Genomic DNA, 17,723 nt, shown 5'->3' with positions numbered 1-17,723 from the left:
TTCCTCCCTCCTTCTCTCCCTCCCTCCCTCCCTCCCTCCATCCCTTCCTCCCTCCCTCCCTCCCTCCCTCCTCCTTGAGACAGGGTCTCACTTATAATGTAGCCCAAGCTGGCGTCTATTCCTCCATGTTATGAGTGGTTTTGGTGCCCGGTATTTGTGGAGGCCCAAAGAGGACATGGAGCCTGTGCTCATAACCTCACCGCTGGGCCACCTCTTCAGCACCCAGAACTGGTCTCTAATCAAGGGTAACAGTGTTTGCTTTCTTGCAGGGGAAATGCTTTAGCCATTCAGAAAATGGCTGGGTTTATTTTTTTTGTTGTTGTTTTTTGGTAAACCACAGAGAAACTCTATAGCTTAAGAAAATAATAGAACCACCTAGATTGCTCAGCAGATAAAACCCCTGATGACGTGAGTTCAATTTCCAGGATCCCAGGAGGAAAGAGAGAACCAACTCCTGATGGTAATACTGTCACCTCCATATGTGCCTCTACACACACGCGCGCGCACACACACACACACAAATAAAATACAATTTTTAAAAGTAAAGTAATAGAAACTTAACTGTATCTAGGATTGTGAGTATGCATCTGTGATCCTGAGATTGAGAGATCAGAGGCAGGAGGACCACCCCAAGTTGGAGGCAAATATTCACTACCACCCTAACTCCAGATCAGTCAGGGTTACATAGGGAGATCCTGTCTTTAAAAAAAAAACCTGTATAGATATATAAAAAAGTAAAAAGAAAACCAAATTCTATAAAAGCAAACCACAGATGCTTGGGCCACATTTCAATTTCCAGAAATATGGTGGAGTGACAGAAAAAGAATGGGTTTGGGAGTTAGAAGCCTGGCCTTTTCTTTCTTTTCTCTTTTTCCTTTCTCTTCTCTTCTCTTCTCTTCTCTTCTCTCCTCTCCTCTCCTCTCCTCTCCTCTCCTCTCCTCTCCTCTCCTCTCCTCTCCTCTCCTCTCTCTCTCTCTCTCTCTCTCTCTCTCTCTCTCTCTCTCTCTCTCTCTCTCTCTCCTTCCTTTCTTTCTAAGACAGGCTCTCTCACTCTGTAGTCCATGCTGGCTTTGGACTAGTTCTTAGCCTGTTTTCCATCACTGTGAAGAGACACCATGAACCAAGACAACATATAAAACAGAACAAAGCAAAACCATTTAATCTGGGGCTTACAGTGACAGAGGGTTGGCACATGACCATCATAGCAGGGGGAGCGGTGGCAGACAGGCAGGCATGGTGCTGGAGGAGTAGCTGAGTGTTTACATCTGATCCATAGGCACTAGGCAGAGCCAGACTGGGCCTGGTGTGGGCTTTTGAAATCTCAAAGACACCCCCCATCTTCCCTTCCCACCCCGTGACACACATCATTCAGCAAGAACACCCCTACTCTAACAAGCCACACCTCCTTCCAAAAGCAGGTTCCACCAACTGGGGACTAAGCATTAAAATATATGAATCAATGTGGTGTGGGAGGTCCTTCTGTATATGTGTTTCTTCTATTGGTTAATGATAAAGAAGCTGCTTTCTGCCAATAGCTTAACAGAATATAGCCAGGCTGGAAAAGATATACAGAGAGAGTAGGTGGAGTCAGAGGGAAATCACGTAGTCGCCACAGGAGACAGATACACTGAAACCTTGCGGCCGGTAAACCACAAGCCTCATGGTAAAATATAAAATAATAGGAATGGGCTAATTGAAGATGTAAGAGCTACCAGAAAAGACTCTTGAGCTATTGGCCAAACAATATTGCAATTGATAGTTTCTATACGATTACTTTGGGTCTAAGCAGCCAGGAACGAATGAGCAGCCTTGGCTTACACCTATGGGGTCATCCTCATTCAAACCACCACAGACTCCCTCTGTAGCCCAAACTGGTCTCAAAGTCTCTGGGATCCACCCTGCCTCCAGCCTCCCAAGTGTGGGGAGTACAGGCAGTAGTCACCATGCCAACCTGAAGTCAGGAATCTTGTACTTCTGAGTGATGGGGGTCTCAGATGAATCATTTGGCTTTCCTACGTTGCAGTTTATTCTTCTGAAATCTGTAATAAGGGCAGTAAAGGCTTTGGCAAAGATGAAGTTCATTGATAGTACTATAATTTAGTCATAATGTATTGCAGTTGGAATATACTTTTTCTAGTACTAGGGTGCTTTGTTGCTATTAGGTGAGTACCTTATCACTGAGCTACACCCTTACACCTAATCATTAATAAGACATTAGAAATATTTGCCACCTGGGTGGTGGTGGCACACACCTTTAATTCAAGCATGGCAGAGGCAGGTAGATCTCTGAATTTGAGGCCAGCCTGATCTATAGAGCGGTTCCAGGACAGCCAGAGCTATAGATAAAAACTCTGTCTTGAAAAAAACAAAACAAAACAGATAAGAGATATTTGTTATCTGGACAGCCTCCAACTTATCCCAATCAATATTTGATAATCACTTTTAAGAAATATTTGCTAGGGGCTAGAGAGATGGCTCAGAGGTTAAGAGCACTGCCTGCTCTTCCAAAGGTCCTGAGTTCAATTCCCAGTAACCACATGGTAGCTTACAACCATCTGTAATGGGGTCTGGTGCCTTCTTCTGGCCTGCAGGCATACACACAGACAGAATATTGTATACATAATAAACAAATATTAAAAAAGAAATATTTGTTATATATGATGCATTTCATTGCTATAATTTTATAGTTATATATTAAGCTTTTATTGCATTGTTTTGTGTGCATGTGTGTGTGCATGCATGCGTGTGTGTGGGGGTTTATGCATGCATGCACATGTTCCATAGCAAGTGAAGAGACCAGAGAACAACCTGTGGGAGTGGATTCTCTTTTTATACCTGTAGGGGCCGAGAATTGCAGGCCCATTCCTACATTGTCTAGCAGTCAGAGAATTCTGAGCGACCCACAAGGCAATTTGCACCTTCCACACAGGAGATGGTCACCTGGCTCTTTGATAATAAAACAACCTGACACTATCCTAACAAGTGGTCATGATATGCTAATGTTGTTCTGCTCCTTCTATTATAAATTAGGAGGTCGCCTGGGGAAGAGGTGTTTTCAGTCTAAAATAGGCAAAGACATAACAAAATAGGTTATAGACAAGACATGACCTAAGTCATTCCTGGCTACCTCAGAAACAATGCTAATGAAGTTTGTTACCTTCCCCCTCAGTTTACTTTGCTATAAAAGCTGTTTGAATGATCACTGAAACTCCCTCCTGGTATTGTCATGTGAATTGTGTCTTCATTTATTCCCACACCTCCACTCTGGTACGAGAAATGATTTATGTCTGGGCTGGTCCTGACATATACCGAGTGGGTCCTGGAGCTTGAACTCAGATGCCCTGGCTTGGCAGCAAGCGCCTTTCCCACTGGGCTATCCCACCAGTCCACGGTTTATATCTTTTACTGTGGAAATTTCAAACACACCCAAAAGGAAAAAGAATACCTGAGGGCTTTCAAAGCTTCAGTGTGCCTACAGAGCCCGGGAGCTGGTCAGTGCAGATTCTATGCAGCAGATTTGAAGACGGCCCCGAGGCTCTGCATCTCCCACAAGTTCTCAGATGGCGTCTTGTGTAGCGAGGATGAACAAGCTTGCAAGTGTCAAAATTGATCCTCCACGATTGTTAATTCTTAGCCTGTTGGCATACAAAAGAGCTCTACAATAGCCCGGAATGGAGTATAACAAAGGTTTATTTATCTGGAGATAAACTCAGAGAAAGAGAGGATCTGCAGTCCTCTGTGTGTGCTGGGAACTAGAACCAAACCCAGCAGCCAAGAGAGCCGCACACGCTTTTCCTTTGCATTTATAACACACGAGACCACACCCAAAATGAGCCAGTGTCTTAACGGCTGTTGGCTGAAGGAGTTCCCACAGCACTTAGCCAATGTTGCGTCTTCCTTCTTATCTAGTTGGCCTCTTTCCGAATTATCTTAAAGTAAATCTCAGATGTCCTGTCTTATTTATTTTATTTTTTTGACAGCCAAATGTAGCCTAGGCTCACCCCAAACTTGCTGGATAGTCGAGGAACATCTTGATCCTCTCACCCAAATGTGGAGGTCACAGGCACCCCATCATTCCTGGCTCATGGGGTACTGGGCTCCTGTTTGCAAAGCCAGTACTACCCCCGAGCATTACCCCTGGCCCTTTTTCTTGCTTTTTGTTCTTTTTTCTTTCCTTTTTTTTTGAGAGGGTTTCTCTGTGTAGCCTTGGCTGTCCTGGAACTTACTCTGTAGACCAGGCTAACCTCGAACTCACAGAGATTTGCCTGCCTCTGCCTCCTGAGTGCTGGGATTAAAGGTGTAGCCACCACTGTCCGCTATTCTTTGCTTTTGTGAGACAGGTTTTCAGGGCATTGTCCTGGCTTGCCTTGACATTGTGAAGATCTTATACTTCCTTAGTGCTGGGATACAGGCCTACCGCACCCAGCTGAAACAAACTTAGTTAATTTGTTTTGTTCCTCTTTTAAAATGGGTTTCAATATATAGCCTTTGAAGTAACGCTCTTCTTGCCTCTATCACCAAGTATTAAGGTACAGGTGGTATTTACCACGCAGGTTTAATTACATTTTAAAAAAGTTGTGGGGAGCTGGGTGTTGCTTTTAATTTCATCACTTAAGAGGCAGAGGCAGGTAGATAGCTGGGGTTTGAGGGCCAGCCTGGTCTACATATCAAGTTCCAGGCTGACCAAGGAAATAAAGCAAAACCATGAACAAAAAACAATGGAGGAGGGGCGTGGATGTCACAGCACAAGAATGAAGGCGGGGGAGGGGCATGGATGGCACGAGTGTGGAGATCAGGGGAAGACTTTCTGGAGTCATTTCTGTCCTTTTATCTTCACCAGGGTTCTGGGGGGCTGAATTCAGGACACAAGGCTTTGTGGGCAAGGTTTTTTTTTTTTCTCCAGACCAGTTATCTCACAGGCCCTAGTCACAGCTCTGGAAGACTTATGTTCATGATTTCATTCTTGGACTTAGGGGGTCTAGGCTGCTTCTGTGCTGACAAAAACTCAGACACCGGGTTTTGAGGAAACCTGCAAATAACAGTGCATGTAAGTGCATTTTGAGGAGTGAGACAGAGTTTATGCAGTCAAGGCTGGCCTTAAACTCTTGACTGTGTGTGTGAGGGTGACATTGACTCCTGATCCTTCTGTCTCCAAAGACTTTTAAAATTCAATTAGGAATTACCCAAATTTATAGGGTGCAACAATGCTCAATACATGCATTATATATATGTGTGTGTGTAAAATATGTTATGTAACACAATATAACATTATATACATCAATATGATAACATCACATATAATTACATATTATATACATAATTACATATAGTATTATGTAATATACAAGTACATAATAAATAATTATGTACTACATAATAGCACATTATGTTATATTATATATAATATGACATATATTATATATTATATATAAATATAATATTTTCTTTTTTCTCTCTCTCTTTCCATGACTGAGAGCCTCACAATTGCTAGGAAAGACTGTCACTGAGCCATAACCACCACTAATCCTGTATGCATTCCCCCATCATCTCCTCCTTTAGCTGAAGACCTAACACAGAGCCTTGTGCTTGCTGAGCAAGCACTCCCCCACTGAACTAAATCCCCAACCCCATGTATGCATCTTTTAAAAGCATTTCTTTTGAAATTTAAGCATTATAAGTCATCAGCTCCTTTCTCATCTTTGAAGATTGGGGGAGTTGCTCAGTGATGAAAGCGTTGTTCTGTAACCATGAGGACCTACCTGAGTTTAAATCCTGAGAACACATGTAAAGCCAGGTGCAGTATGGACTATGTGTAGTCCCAGCATTCGTACAAAGAGATAGGAGGCGGAGCCCTTGGATGGGAGGATAACCCTGGATGCTCTGGAGCCATGTAGCTTTGGTGTAGGCAAGTGGTAAACAACAGAGGAAAAGGACTGGAGAGATGGTTCAATAGTTAAGAACACTGGCTGCTTTTCCAGAGGACCAAGGTATTATGCCCAGCACCCACATGCTGGCTCACTACCATCTGTAATTCCATTTCTGAGGGATTTGACACCATTTTCTAGCTTCTGGCACCAAGTATGAACATGGTATACAAACATACATGCATGCAAAACATTAATGAGAGAGAGAGAGAGAGAGAGAGAGAGAGAGAGAGAGAGAGAGAGAAGAGAGAGGGAGGAAGGGAGAGAGGGGGAGTGAGGAAGAGAGAGAGAGAGAGAGAGAGAGAGAGAGAGAGACTGACTTTGACTTGTCAAAGCAAATAAGGTGGAAAACAAGAACCTACTCTTACGGTTGTCCTGTGACCTGCTCATGTATGATATGTCATGTGTATGTTTGTAAATTCCTATCTGGATCCAGAGCCTTTGAACCTATGGCCTTACTCATGAAAGGCACATGCTATTTCCCAGATCTCAGGTTTGACTTTCATTTTTCATGTCAAGGATGCTTCCTGGATGATGCTGTGATGTGCATGTTCATCGGGAGTTACATAATGATGGTCATCTTTCTGTCCGTAATCATTTTAAGGAAGTCAGCTTTCTAAGGAACTGGTGGTTAGAGTATGCTGCCACCAAGTGGTAACAGTAAACTATAGCCACGAAAGAAACTTCTCTGAGAGTCTAGGAATCTCCTACAATCCTAGGAATTTCCTACGACTAGTTATAAACCCCACTCCCCAACACATTGAGGTGCTGGATATGGAACCTAGGACCTTGTATATTAGTCAAGGACTTTACCAATGAGCTATATTCCTAAGCTATCCAGCCCACACCACTACTTAGATGGGTAGGTAGATAGATGGGGTCTCATCATGTACCTGTGGCTGGCCTGGCACCTGCTGTGCAAAACACGCTGGCTGCAAACTTGTGGCAATCTTCCTGCCTCAGTCTTTAAAGTGCTTGGATTGGTTTACAAGTATGTGCTACCATGCCTGGTACCATAATGTTTCTTTAACCTGACATTTACAAGCTTTTTTTTTTTTTTAAATATAGGGTCTTGTGTCTCCCAGATGAGGCTTTAACTCACTACAAAGCCCAAAGATGACCTTGAACTTCTTATCCTCATCCAGAATGCCGGGATTTTAGGCCTGCTGTCATACCCAGTCTTCTGCAGTCTTTGGGAGAGAACCTAGGATTCACACTTGCTAAGCAAGAACTCAATCAACTCAGCTGCACAGAACCTAACAAGCTACTTTTTAGAGTCAACTGATGCTGGGACTCTGTGGCACATTATGATAGCTAGAAGGCACTGAGCCCAAGGACCTCATGTCTTACAACATCCAGGATTATTAAAGCCAAGTATGTCAACACTTGTCTATAATCCTCTCAATTAGGAGCTGAAGCAGAAGGGTTGCTGCAAGTTTGAGGCCAGTCTTTGATACATAGTGAGTATGAGGGCAGCCAGGGCTGCATAGCAAGACCCTGTTTAAAAAAAAACAAACCCAGCCAAACCAAATGATTATCTAGGGACACTCCATCACTGTGTCTGTGTGGTGGCTCACTTCCATCTGTAACTTCTGTTACAGGAAATCCAAAACCCTCTTCTGACCTCCACAGGCAAAAGGCATGCATATAGTGTACAAGTATGCATGCAGGCAAAACAGTCATACACACAAATTAAAATAAATTGAATAAAACCATTACACAGCTTTTAGTGTGTGTCAGACACGAGTCTCTGGGTTTCTGAGAACTCATTTTGTCCTCCCATCAACCCTCTGGAGGAGACTAACGTTGGTCCATGTGCTACTCTGTTAGAGGTCCTCTGTGCCTGATGGGTGTGAAGGTCAGATGGCCACTTTAGGGAGTCAGTTCTTACCTTTCACCTTTGTTTTGAGGCTGAATCTTTCTTGTTTCTGCCCCTGTTACTTACTTCAGGTTAGTAGGACCATAGCTTTATAGACAGGGTCTCCTCTCCTTCAGTTTACCCCCCAGACTCATTCTATTCTAGCATGCGTCTTCATGCTATGAGGGTAGAATTAAATGCAGAGGGTTTGGAGGCAGAGGAGAGAAGGCCCAATGGCAGAGGTTGTCTTGTAAGCAGTTACTGTGATAAGGATGATGGGTGCCGCTCAGAGATGCGCTGGAGGACACACCGTGGCCCATCCGAATGTAGGGTGCCTACAAACATGTCAGCTTTCAAAAAGACATAGATTAGGACATTTACTCTTGTTTATTATAGTCGGTGGCCAGAATTAGAAAATTTCGCAAATTCCTGAAGTTGTTTCAAAATCAAACCCTAAGTATTTTTCTTTTTGAGATTAGATCTTGTGATATAGCCTGGGCTGATCCAAACTCACCACTGTAGTCTCTTTACCTCAGTCTCCTGAGTGGTGGGACTGTAGTCGTGTGCCACCATGTTCAGCCATGCCCTGAAATAGCTCTTTATTTCATTTATTTACTTATCACAGAGAGAGAAATGCAAAATAATTTAATATACAAATACCATTATAAGAATGAAATGGTCTTGTATAACAAGTATTCCTTAAGAGTGGTTATCAAATATTGATTGGGGTGAATTGGAGGCTGCCATATAATATTTTGTTTGTTTGCTTGTTTTTTGAGACAGGGCTTTTCTGTGTAGCCCTGGCTGTACTGTAGACCAGGGTGACCTGGACTTGGAGACCCAACTGTTCCTCCCAAATGCGGGGAGTTTTAAAGGCGTGTGCCACCACTGCCAGTTTGCAAATATTGCTTGCTTATCAATAATTAGGGATGTGTGGTGGTAATTTATGGGAATGATTTCTCTCTTTCAACAATGTGGATTCTGAATGTCGAATTCAGGTCATAGGTAGCAAGTACTTTCACCCGCTGAGGCTTCTCCACAGCCCTTATCCCAGAATTTTATTTTATTTTATTTTTTTGTAAAGCAAAAAAAAAATCTATCTAGTTAACATGGAGAACAGTTGCAGAAGATATCCGGTGCCTGCATGCACATCTGCATCCACACCTGTGCCCACAAAACACATGTGCATATGTGTTTACTCCCATCTTTTTTTTCCCCAAAAGAACTATGACCCAAATCTTAATTTTGTGTGGTTTTCCACTTGTAATTGGGTTGGATATGAAGTTCGGGGGTTGGTAGCCTGAGGTTGGTCAGTCTGGGTGACCTCAGAAGGCAGAGAGTCTCGCTATAAACACCACCTTCAGAGTGTGCACTGCAACTCTTTCCTGTCCCACCCATGACTCAGCCACACTTGGGCACGAGGATTCAAAGCATCCATTTACCATGAGACAGCCCATACACCCTCTGCCTTAGGAGGCCAGACCCACTCTTCTGTTGTTTGAGTGACTGCTCTGGCTTTCTCTGAAATGCATATCCACATAGCTCTGTTTCCAGGCCAGCATCCCCCGAGTGTCGGCTAACATCAAAACCCTTAGATTGGGTCCCTGTGAGTCAGCTCTTCTGTCTTGTACATCCTCTGGATCTTCTGCTGGAAAGATTCTCCTTTCTCACCTACCCCTCCCTGCGTCCTGTGCTCTGTCCAGATTGCTTTCCCTACCAGCCTGTGTTTTCCTGGCTTTGTGTTTCTGCACATTTATCACCCCTCCCAAAATTCTCTTTCTCTCTCTCTCTGCATTTTGTTTTCAAGATCTACTGCTAGAATGTTTCAATTCTGGTCAGAATTAATTGCTCTTGTTTGAGCTGTACCCTGCATGGCTGGCTGCATGCACTCATAATAGTACTTCTAGTTGGCTCTTTATGAGAATTGCTTGTTTATGAGTCTCGCACTTCTGTCTTTGAGCTCCCTTCGGCAGAAGCCACATCTCTTTTCTTCTTTTCTCTGGCAGTGCCTTGAAAAGGGCCTGGCAAAGGGTACGTGCTGGTGACTGATGAGAGAATGAAGACCACAAATTATCCTGTGTGGCAGGTACAGGGATTTGTGTTTAGGGATGAAGTATGTACATGTACGTTAGCTGTTTGGAAAACTGTAGTGGGTTTTATTACTGCCATTAATGGTAGTGTTATTGGTAGATAGGTTCCATTCCAAATGGCCTGACCCACTCGGTTAGACAGTCTGGAAACAGGGAGCAGCAGAATAGGAACCCAGTCTCCTTATTGCCCAAACAAGGAAATAGGCCCACAAAAGGTCAGGCTTTGATTTTCTGGCACAGAGGTTCATGGCTCCTGCCCTCTTGGACTGGGCTGTTTTTCTCTGCTGTACACTTATTATTTCTTTGTTTCTGTTTTTTTTTTTCCGAGATAGGGATTCTCTGTGCAGCTTTGGCTGTGCTGGAACTAGCTCTGTAGACCTGGCTGCCCTTGAACTCACAGAGATTCTCCCACTTCTGCCTTCCGAGTGCTGGGATAAAAGCTGTGTCCCACCACTGCCTGGTTCAGTTGAAAATGTTTTCCTTACGGATATATTTATTTATTATGTATGCAGTGTTCTGCCTACATGTATGCCTGCATGCCAGAAAAGGGCATCAGATCTCATTACAGGTGGCTGTGAGCCACCAGGTGGTTGCTGGGAATTGAGCTCAGGACCTCTGGAAGAGCAGTCAAGTGCTCTTAATGGCAGAGCCATCTCTCTAGCCCTCAATTGTAAATATTTTAAAATCAAGTCATAGCATCATTTGTTCAAAGGTGTATTAGTTTTTTTTTTTTGGTTTTTCGAGACAGGGTTTCTCTGTGGCTTTGGAGCCTGTCCTGGAACTAGCTCTGTAGACCAGGCTGGTCTCGAACTCACAGAGATCCACCTGTCTCTGCCTCCCAAGTGCTGGGATTAAAGGCGTGTGCCACCATCGCCCGGCTTCAAAGGTTTCTATTGCTGTGAAAAACCACCAATGCCAAAAGAATCTTCTGGGGAAATGGTTTATTTTCGCTTATAGCTTGTAGCCCAGCCTGAAGGGAAGTCAGAACAGGAACACAAGGCAGGAACCTGGAGGTAGAAGTTGATGCAGAGGCCATGGAGGAATTCTGCTGATTAAATTGCGCATCTTGCTTTTTTTATACAACTTCGCACTCCTGTCCAGGGTAGCACTACCCACAGTGGGCCGGACTCTCCTACATCTCTTAGCAGTCAAGAAAATGCACCGCAGACTTGCCCACAGGCCATTCTGATGGAAGCAATTTCTTCGCTGAAGTTTCCTCTTACATAACTATTATAAGTTTTATAATGACTAAACAGGAAATAGATGAGAAAACTTCTGAGCTCATGACTGGGTATAATAGGGAATGACATGATGAGAAATACTTTTATTGGGATACTGGATATTATTGTACACTGAATTTTTTTTTTTTTGGTTTTTCGAGACAGGGTTTCTCTGTGGCTTTGGAGCCTGTCCTGGAACTAGCTCTTGTAGACCAGGCTGGCCTCGAACTCCCAGAGATCCGCCTGCCTCTGCCTCCCGAGTGCTGGGATTAAAGGCGTGTGCCACCACTGAATTTTTCTTTTTCTTTTCTTTTTTTTTGAGACAGGGTTTCTTTGTGTGTAGCTCTGGCTGTGCTGGAACTTGCTCTGTAGAACAGGCTGGTCTTGAACTCAGAGAAATCCACCTGCCTCTGCCTCCTGAGTGCTGGGATTAAAGGCGTTTACCACCACCACCTGGCTTTTCTTTTCTTTTTTTAAAATTACTTATTTATTTTTGGTGAAGAGGAAGTCAGAGGTTCTGGGGATCGAATGCAGGTGATCAGGACTGGCGGCACCTTTACCTGCTGAGCCTTATTGCTAGCATCTTCATGGGTAGCTAATCTAGCTCCTAAGGTTTTCTAACGCATAGCAACAGATTTTTAGTAAGAATCAGGACATGGATGGGCTGGGGAAAAGTAGCTCAAGGTTAGAATTATTGCTTAGAATATCAAGGACATGGCAGGTTTGGGTCCCCATGAATCAGAAAGGAGAAAAAAAGGAGAAAGATGGCCCAGTGGCTGATGGAGATTCCTGACAAGCTGACAACCTGATTGATCACTCAGACCCACAATAGTGGAAGGAGAGAACCAACTCTTGAAAGTTGTCTTCTGACCTCCACACGTGTGAAGTGGTACATGTGACACACACTAGATGAATAAAATAAAAAAACTAAGAACACACGAAAGTTGATCATGTAAAAATTTAACAGGTTGATGTCTTCTGGAAAGTTTTTTGTGCACGCTGCAGTTAGTAGAAGCAAGCTAGAAAAAAAACTCAACAAAACAAAAAAGATAAAAAAGAAAAAGAAAGGACAGAAAGATAAGAGGGTTTTTTTGGGTGGTGTGGGGAACAAGAAGGGAGATGTGACCAACATACATTTTTTTTATATGTATGTTGTTTTCGAAGAATAAATCCAAATATCCTTTAAAAAAAAGAAAAAGCAAGGTCTTTTTTTTTTTTTTTATTCTTCGAGACAGGGTTTCTCCGTAGCTTTTGGTTCCTGTCCTGGAACTAGCTCTTGTAGACCAGGCTGGCCTCGAACTCCCAGAGATCCACCTGCCTCTGCCTCCCGAGTGTTGGGATTAAAGGCGTGCGCCACCACCGCCCGGTGAAAAAGCAGGGTCTTAAGCCTTCAGCCAGGATTTCAAGGAAGCCCCACTTCACCTCTGACCCTGAGCGTCAGGACACCCTACCCGCGCATGCGTCCAGTAGCCCTAGGAAGTGTGAGCCTAGCTTGCCCCGCCCCATTATCGCCCCGCCCCGTTGGCTCCTGGCCCCGCCTCACCTCCCTGGGAACGGACCTCCGGTCCCCTTGGGCCCCGCCTCTTCCGGCCCGCGAGGTTTGATTCCCTTGGCGGGCGGAAGCTGCTGGAACTTGAATCCCGTAAAGATTCCCACCGACTCCTTTCTGTTTCAGCTTTGTTGGGTTCTGCGGCGGCTGCTTCGACCTTCTGTCCGGTTCGGTCCCGCCGAGCCTGCCGCCCTTCAGGTCAGTTCTATCGCCCGTGAACCGGGCTCTGAGCTGTGGGGCGCAGCTGGGAGACGGAGCTTTCTCTGGGTTCCGCCCACTACTGCTGGTCTCTGAGAACTTCTAGACTTTTCGACCCAGGGTTTTCACAGGTGGTGGTGGTTGCTTCTTCTTCTTCTTTTTTTTTCTTTCTGTCGTTCTGAGACGTAGTCTCGTATAGTCCAGGCTCGTCTCGCTCTCACTGTAGCCAAAGCGGTCCCCGAATTCTGGATCCTGCCGCCTCAGCTTCCCGAGAGCTGGGGAATATAGGCAAGAGCTCCCCACCACCATTCCCGGCTCTCGGAGTTTTTGATGAAGTTGGCAGAAAGTTTGACACCCAGGAGGCTGCCGTAGATGCTAGTTACATTTGTTTCAGTGCTCCTGACTCTCCGCAAAAGCGGTTCAGAGAAGGCCTTTGGGATACTTTACTGTCGTTCAACTAAGTTTCCTGGGGTGCTCCAGTTAAAAGGGAAGCGTGTGATCCCCGTTTTCAGAGTCCACATCCTTCTTCACCTTGCACCTCCTCAATCAAAGCAAGAGGCTGGAGACGCACATATTGTAAGGGTGCTCCGAGGCTGTAGCAGTAGCTGGAGCAGCAAGGTGGCTCCTGGCAACGAGACTGGAAAGGAACAGGGACCCTTCTCAGAGAAGGCGTCCCAGGGCAGCAGACTCACACTAGGGTGAGGTGAGTGGGTGTTCTAGTCTCACCTTCGGTAGACTTCTGTAGTTAGTGGAACTCTAAGGAAGGGCGGGGCTTCCGAGCGGCCTGGAATGTTTAGAGGCTTAGAGTCCCTGTTTTTGTTGACGATTGGTGTGAGAGAAATCGAAACAGCTTTTGATTGCACCTTCATGGAAACAGTGGGTCTTTCCTGCCAATCTGTTGTGAACCAACAAAATGGACGGATTAGTCCCCAAATGCTTTTCGGAATGAATGCCTCTGTGGCTGTTCTCCCAGAAGCCTCTGCAAAGGAGAGGGAAGGAGTCTACTTAGCTGTATTCTAAGGTCAAACTATAAGCCCTTCTGCACTCCCATTTGAAATGACCAAATCAGTGTCTCCCAAGAGGCAAGTTCATGTATCGTGTAGTAAGTGATAGCATGGCCCAAATTACACAGTATTAGTAGAAAAACACCCTCAGTGTGTGTAGTCCATGCTGACCTGGAACTCACATCTGCCTCTGCCTCCCAAGTGCTGGCATAAAGACATGCCCACAGTGTTTTATAGTTTCATCACATCTCTCAGGATCTAGCGGGTGCCTTGTTTTCTCAGAAGTTTATTATATATACTCCATTTCTTCTATTTCACTACATCCGGAGGGGCATTCAGATACTGGACTGAGGGTCTGGTTTCCTTACACACTAGGTCAGGCATCTTTAATCACAAGGATTTCTTTTTTATATCCCAGTTTCTAGAAGATAGAGATCAGCTTTATACCCACAACATGTAGAGGTAAAACATAGTAGATATAACCACTAGTTTTCTTTTCTTTCTTTCTTTCTTCCTTCCTTTCTTCTTTCTTTCTTTCTCTCGTTTTCTCTTTCTCTCTTTCTTTCTTTCTTTTTTTTTTTTTTGAGACAGGGTTTCTCAAATAGCTCTGGCTGTCCTGGAACTACCTTTGTAGATCAGGCTAACCTAAAACTCACAGAGCTCCTCCTGCCTCCGCCTCCTAAGTACTGGGATTAGAGATATGTGCCAACACCATGCAGCATCCCTAGTTTTCTTAATAGTAGCAAAAATGTTGTTCCCTGGATTTAATAGATATAATCCAGTCCCACAATGGTGTTGCTTAAAGACATAGTGATTTGAGGGATGAAAGTAGGCAGAAAAAAAAGGTTTTATTATTTGTGCAAGGTAATCTCTTCCTAGGAGCTGGAAGTTTAAAATGCCTTTGGGAGAAGTCCGTGAAGAAGTTAATTATGAGCCAAGCCCGGTGGTACATTGTGTAATCCTGTGTGTGTGGTGGGGTTAGGCAGGAAGTGTGGAAGGTCAAAGCTGCCTGGGCTCTGGAGAAAATATAAGACTGTGGGGATTGCAGACCCAAGTCTCCATGCAGGGTTTGCTACCCTACTTTGTAGCAGACAGCTCTCAGTCAGATTTATATCTCCCAATTCCCCCATTTCCTTTCTCTTGCTTTCCCCCCTCTTTGAACAGGATCCCAGGAGTTACTGAACCACGTCTTGACCTCTAAACTGCTAGTATTTCTTGTCTTGGAATTCCTTTATTCTGGTTTCCATTTCTTTGGAGGATGTTGTTTTACTTTGTTCCCGAATTTGTTCTATGGGCAAATGGCCATTAAGAGATTTCTGAGCTAATGAGGCAATTAAGCGTATTCCCTAAAAATCTGGCCGGGTGAGATGTGGTTGTGGGCAGCAGAGAACAAAGCTGTTCTGTCCTCTCACCTCCACATGCGTGCTATGGCATGTGCACACCCATGTACACATTTATCAGATACATACAATAAGTATAAATTTGAAAGTTAGAAACACGTATGTATGTGTCTGCATGAGTGTGTAGCATGCAGTTGCCTGCAGAGGCCAGAAGAGGGTGTTGGATCCTCTGAACATGGAGTTACAGGTGGTTCTAAGCAGTTTAACATGGGGGCTAGGCACTTAACTTGGGTGAGCAGTAAGCACTCTTAGCTGCCAAAGGCCTCTCCAGTCCTTCCTGCTTCCGTCCATTGTAATATAGTGTCTTATGTGTAACCCACGCTAGTCTGGAACTTCAGATCCTCCTCTCTGGTGTCCCCAGTCCTGGGATAGTAGGCAGGTATCAGCATACGTGGTTCTGCTTTCTTTTTTGGTGGTGTCTTCGATTGTAGAGGAATTCTGAACACACACACAAACCCCACACATACTTTAGTTTTTTTCCCAGTTGATCTGAAACTGTGTACACCATGCTGGCCTCAGACTCAGAGTAGTCCTCCTTTCTGTCTCCCAAGTGCGGGGATTACAGATGTGTGCCCCTGAGCTCAGTCTTGTTTTGTTTTTGAGGAATGGTAGTTTTTTGATTTTTCTTTTTAAAGCTTTGTTTACTTACTTCCTTGGTGTATGCTTGGATGTGTGTTGTGGAAGACAGCTGTGGGAGTTGGTCTCTCCTCACTGTCACAGAGGGCCCAGGGGTCAGGCTTGGTGGCAAGCGACTTTACCCACTGAGCTAATTTGTCTTTGATGTTAGTGGATTTGTTGTTGTTTAAGGTAGTCTCCTGTAGCCCAGGTAGTGAACTTGCTCCGTGGTCTAGGATGACCTTGAGCTCCTGCCCCAACCTTTCAAGTCCTGGGACTGTAGGGACTACACCTCCCAGGTATATTCAAGTCTTTATCTGGATTTGATTTGTGTGGTTGGTGTGAGGCAGGAATTCAGGGGCTTTTGTTGTTTGTTTTTAATATGACTAATTAGTCCTTCACTGTCATTTATATGCCTAAGATTTATTTTTATTTCTGATTGCAAACATAGGAGGTGGAGCATGGTGGTGGTGGAGCACAATTTTAATCCCAGTGCTCGGGAGGGGGTGGCGGGGGCAGGCAGATCTCTGAGTTCAAGGCCTGCCTGGTACGCTTTGTGAGTTCCTGGACATCAAGGCTACACAGAGAAACCTTTTTCAAAAAACTATGTGTGTGTGTGTGTGTGTGTGTGTGTGTGGTGGGGGAGAGATGATCTGGTGATATTTCTCTTATTATTTATTATTGATGTAAAAGTTTTTCCTGTTTTACAGATTCTTTTTGTCATTTTGAAGAAACTTTCAGCTGGATTATGAAAGATTATGATGAACTTCTCAAATACTATGAATTATATGAAACTATTGGGACAGGTAATTGTTAATTTCTTTTTTGGAGGCAGAGTACAGATAAAATAATTGGATATATGGTCTATTTGGGTTGTTATGAGCTTTTTAGTATAATTGATGTAGCTTAAATTTTTTCTACCTAGAATTAAAAAATTTAAATTTATTTTATCGTTATTGTTGTGTGTGTCTGTGTGTACGATGTGTGTGGGGCATACATATCAGCCTGCATGTAGAGGTAAGAGGGCAGCTTTGTGGAGCAGATTCTCTTCTTCCACCTTTATATAGATTCTGGGACTGGAAGTGAGGTTGCCAGGCCTGTGTGTCAAGTGCCTTTACCTGATGAACCGCCTCGCCTGATCCTCTACCTACCTACTTTAATAAGCAGAACAGGACAAGGGTGGACTATTAGAGGAAGCCTCATAGGTCATTGAGAAGGAACATTTGACTTCTAGTGTAAACAAAAGCCTTAGGAGTGGAGTCGTGGCGGTTGAGCTAAGGTGTGGTCTGACCTCCTCGTCTTGGCATTGGGTGGGAGAGGGCAAGGACAGAGGTGAACAACTGTGGGGAAGCAATTGCAGTGAGGAGAGTGACCCTGGAGATGAAGGCAGCGTGGTTAGAATGGTGGGGTGAAGCTAGTGAGGCATGCAAGTGCACAGATGTTCATGAGAACATGAAGACACAGTCGTGCATTACCTGCTCAGAGAAGACACGGCAATTTCTAGTCAGTACTGTTCGTTTCCCCCAGGGAAGTCTTTGGTATGTTTCCCCCAGATAAGCAGGTAGGATTTGCTGATGTGGACTGCTAGAGAAACGAAGTTCCACCCGGGAAAACAGTGGGGGAGACTGGAAGAGACTATCAGAAACTTCTTTTTGAATGTATTAACATCTTTCAGATAACTAGAGCTGTTTAGCACTGACTCAGTTTTAAAACATAATTGCTTGCTTTCATAGTTTTTTTTTTTTAAATGTTTTCTGAGACAGAGTTTCTCTGTAGCTTTGAGCCTGTCCTGGCACTTGCTGTGTAGACCAGGCTGGCCTTGAACTCCTAGAGATCTGTCTGCCTCTGCCTTTCCAAGTGCTGGG

At 44.4% G+C, this 17,723-nt stretch overlaps 1 protein-coding gene across 2 annotated transcripts in view; it reads left to right on the top strand.

The window, feature by feature from the left end:
* The first annotated feature begins 12,700 nt into the window (after window positions 1–12,700).
* The window catches only part of Melk (maternal embryonic leucine zipper kinase), a 70,076-nt gene continuing 65,053 nt past the window's right edge, over window positions 12,701–17,723 (top strand). Inside the window, exons 1-2 of one of the 2 annotated variants that reach the window (XM_075967318.1) lie at window positions 12,701–12,839; window positions 16,569–16,664. In XM_075967318.1, the coding sequence (XP_075823433.1) occupies window positions 16,607–16,664 (58 nt within the window). In that variant the 5' untranslated portion in view covers window positions 12,701–12,839; window positions 16,569–16,606. Of the gene's footprint in view, window positions 12,840–13,477; window positions 13,543–16,568; window positions 16,665–17,723 lie in introns of those variants that run through there. The other variant, XM_075967319.1, reaches the window with a different exon arrangement.

The sequence above is a fragment of the Microtus pennsylvanicus genome, chromosome 3 (assembly GCF_037038515.1).
Source record: "Microtus pennsylvanicus isolate mMicPen1 chromosome 3, mMicPen1.hap1, whole genome shotgun sequence".
Classification (NCBI taxonomy): domain Eukaryota; kingdom Metazoa; phylum Chordata; class Mammalia; order Rodentia; family Cricetidae; genus Microtus; species Microtus pennsylvanicus.
Note: the sequence above shows the minus strand (reverse complement) of the source record. Positions and strands in the feature narration are given on the sequence as shown.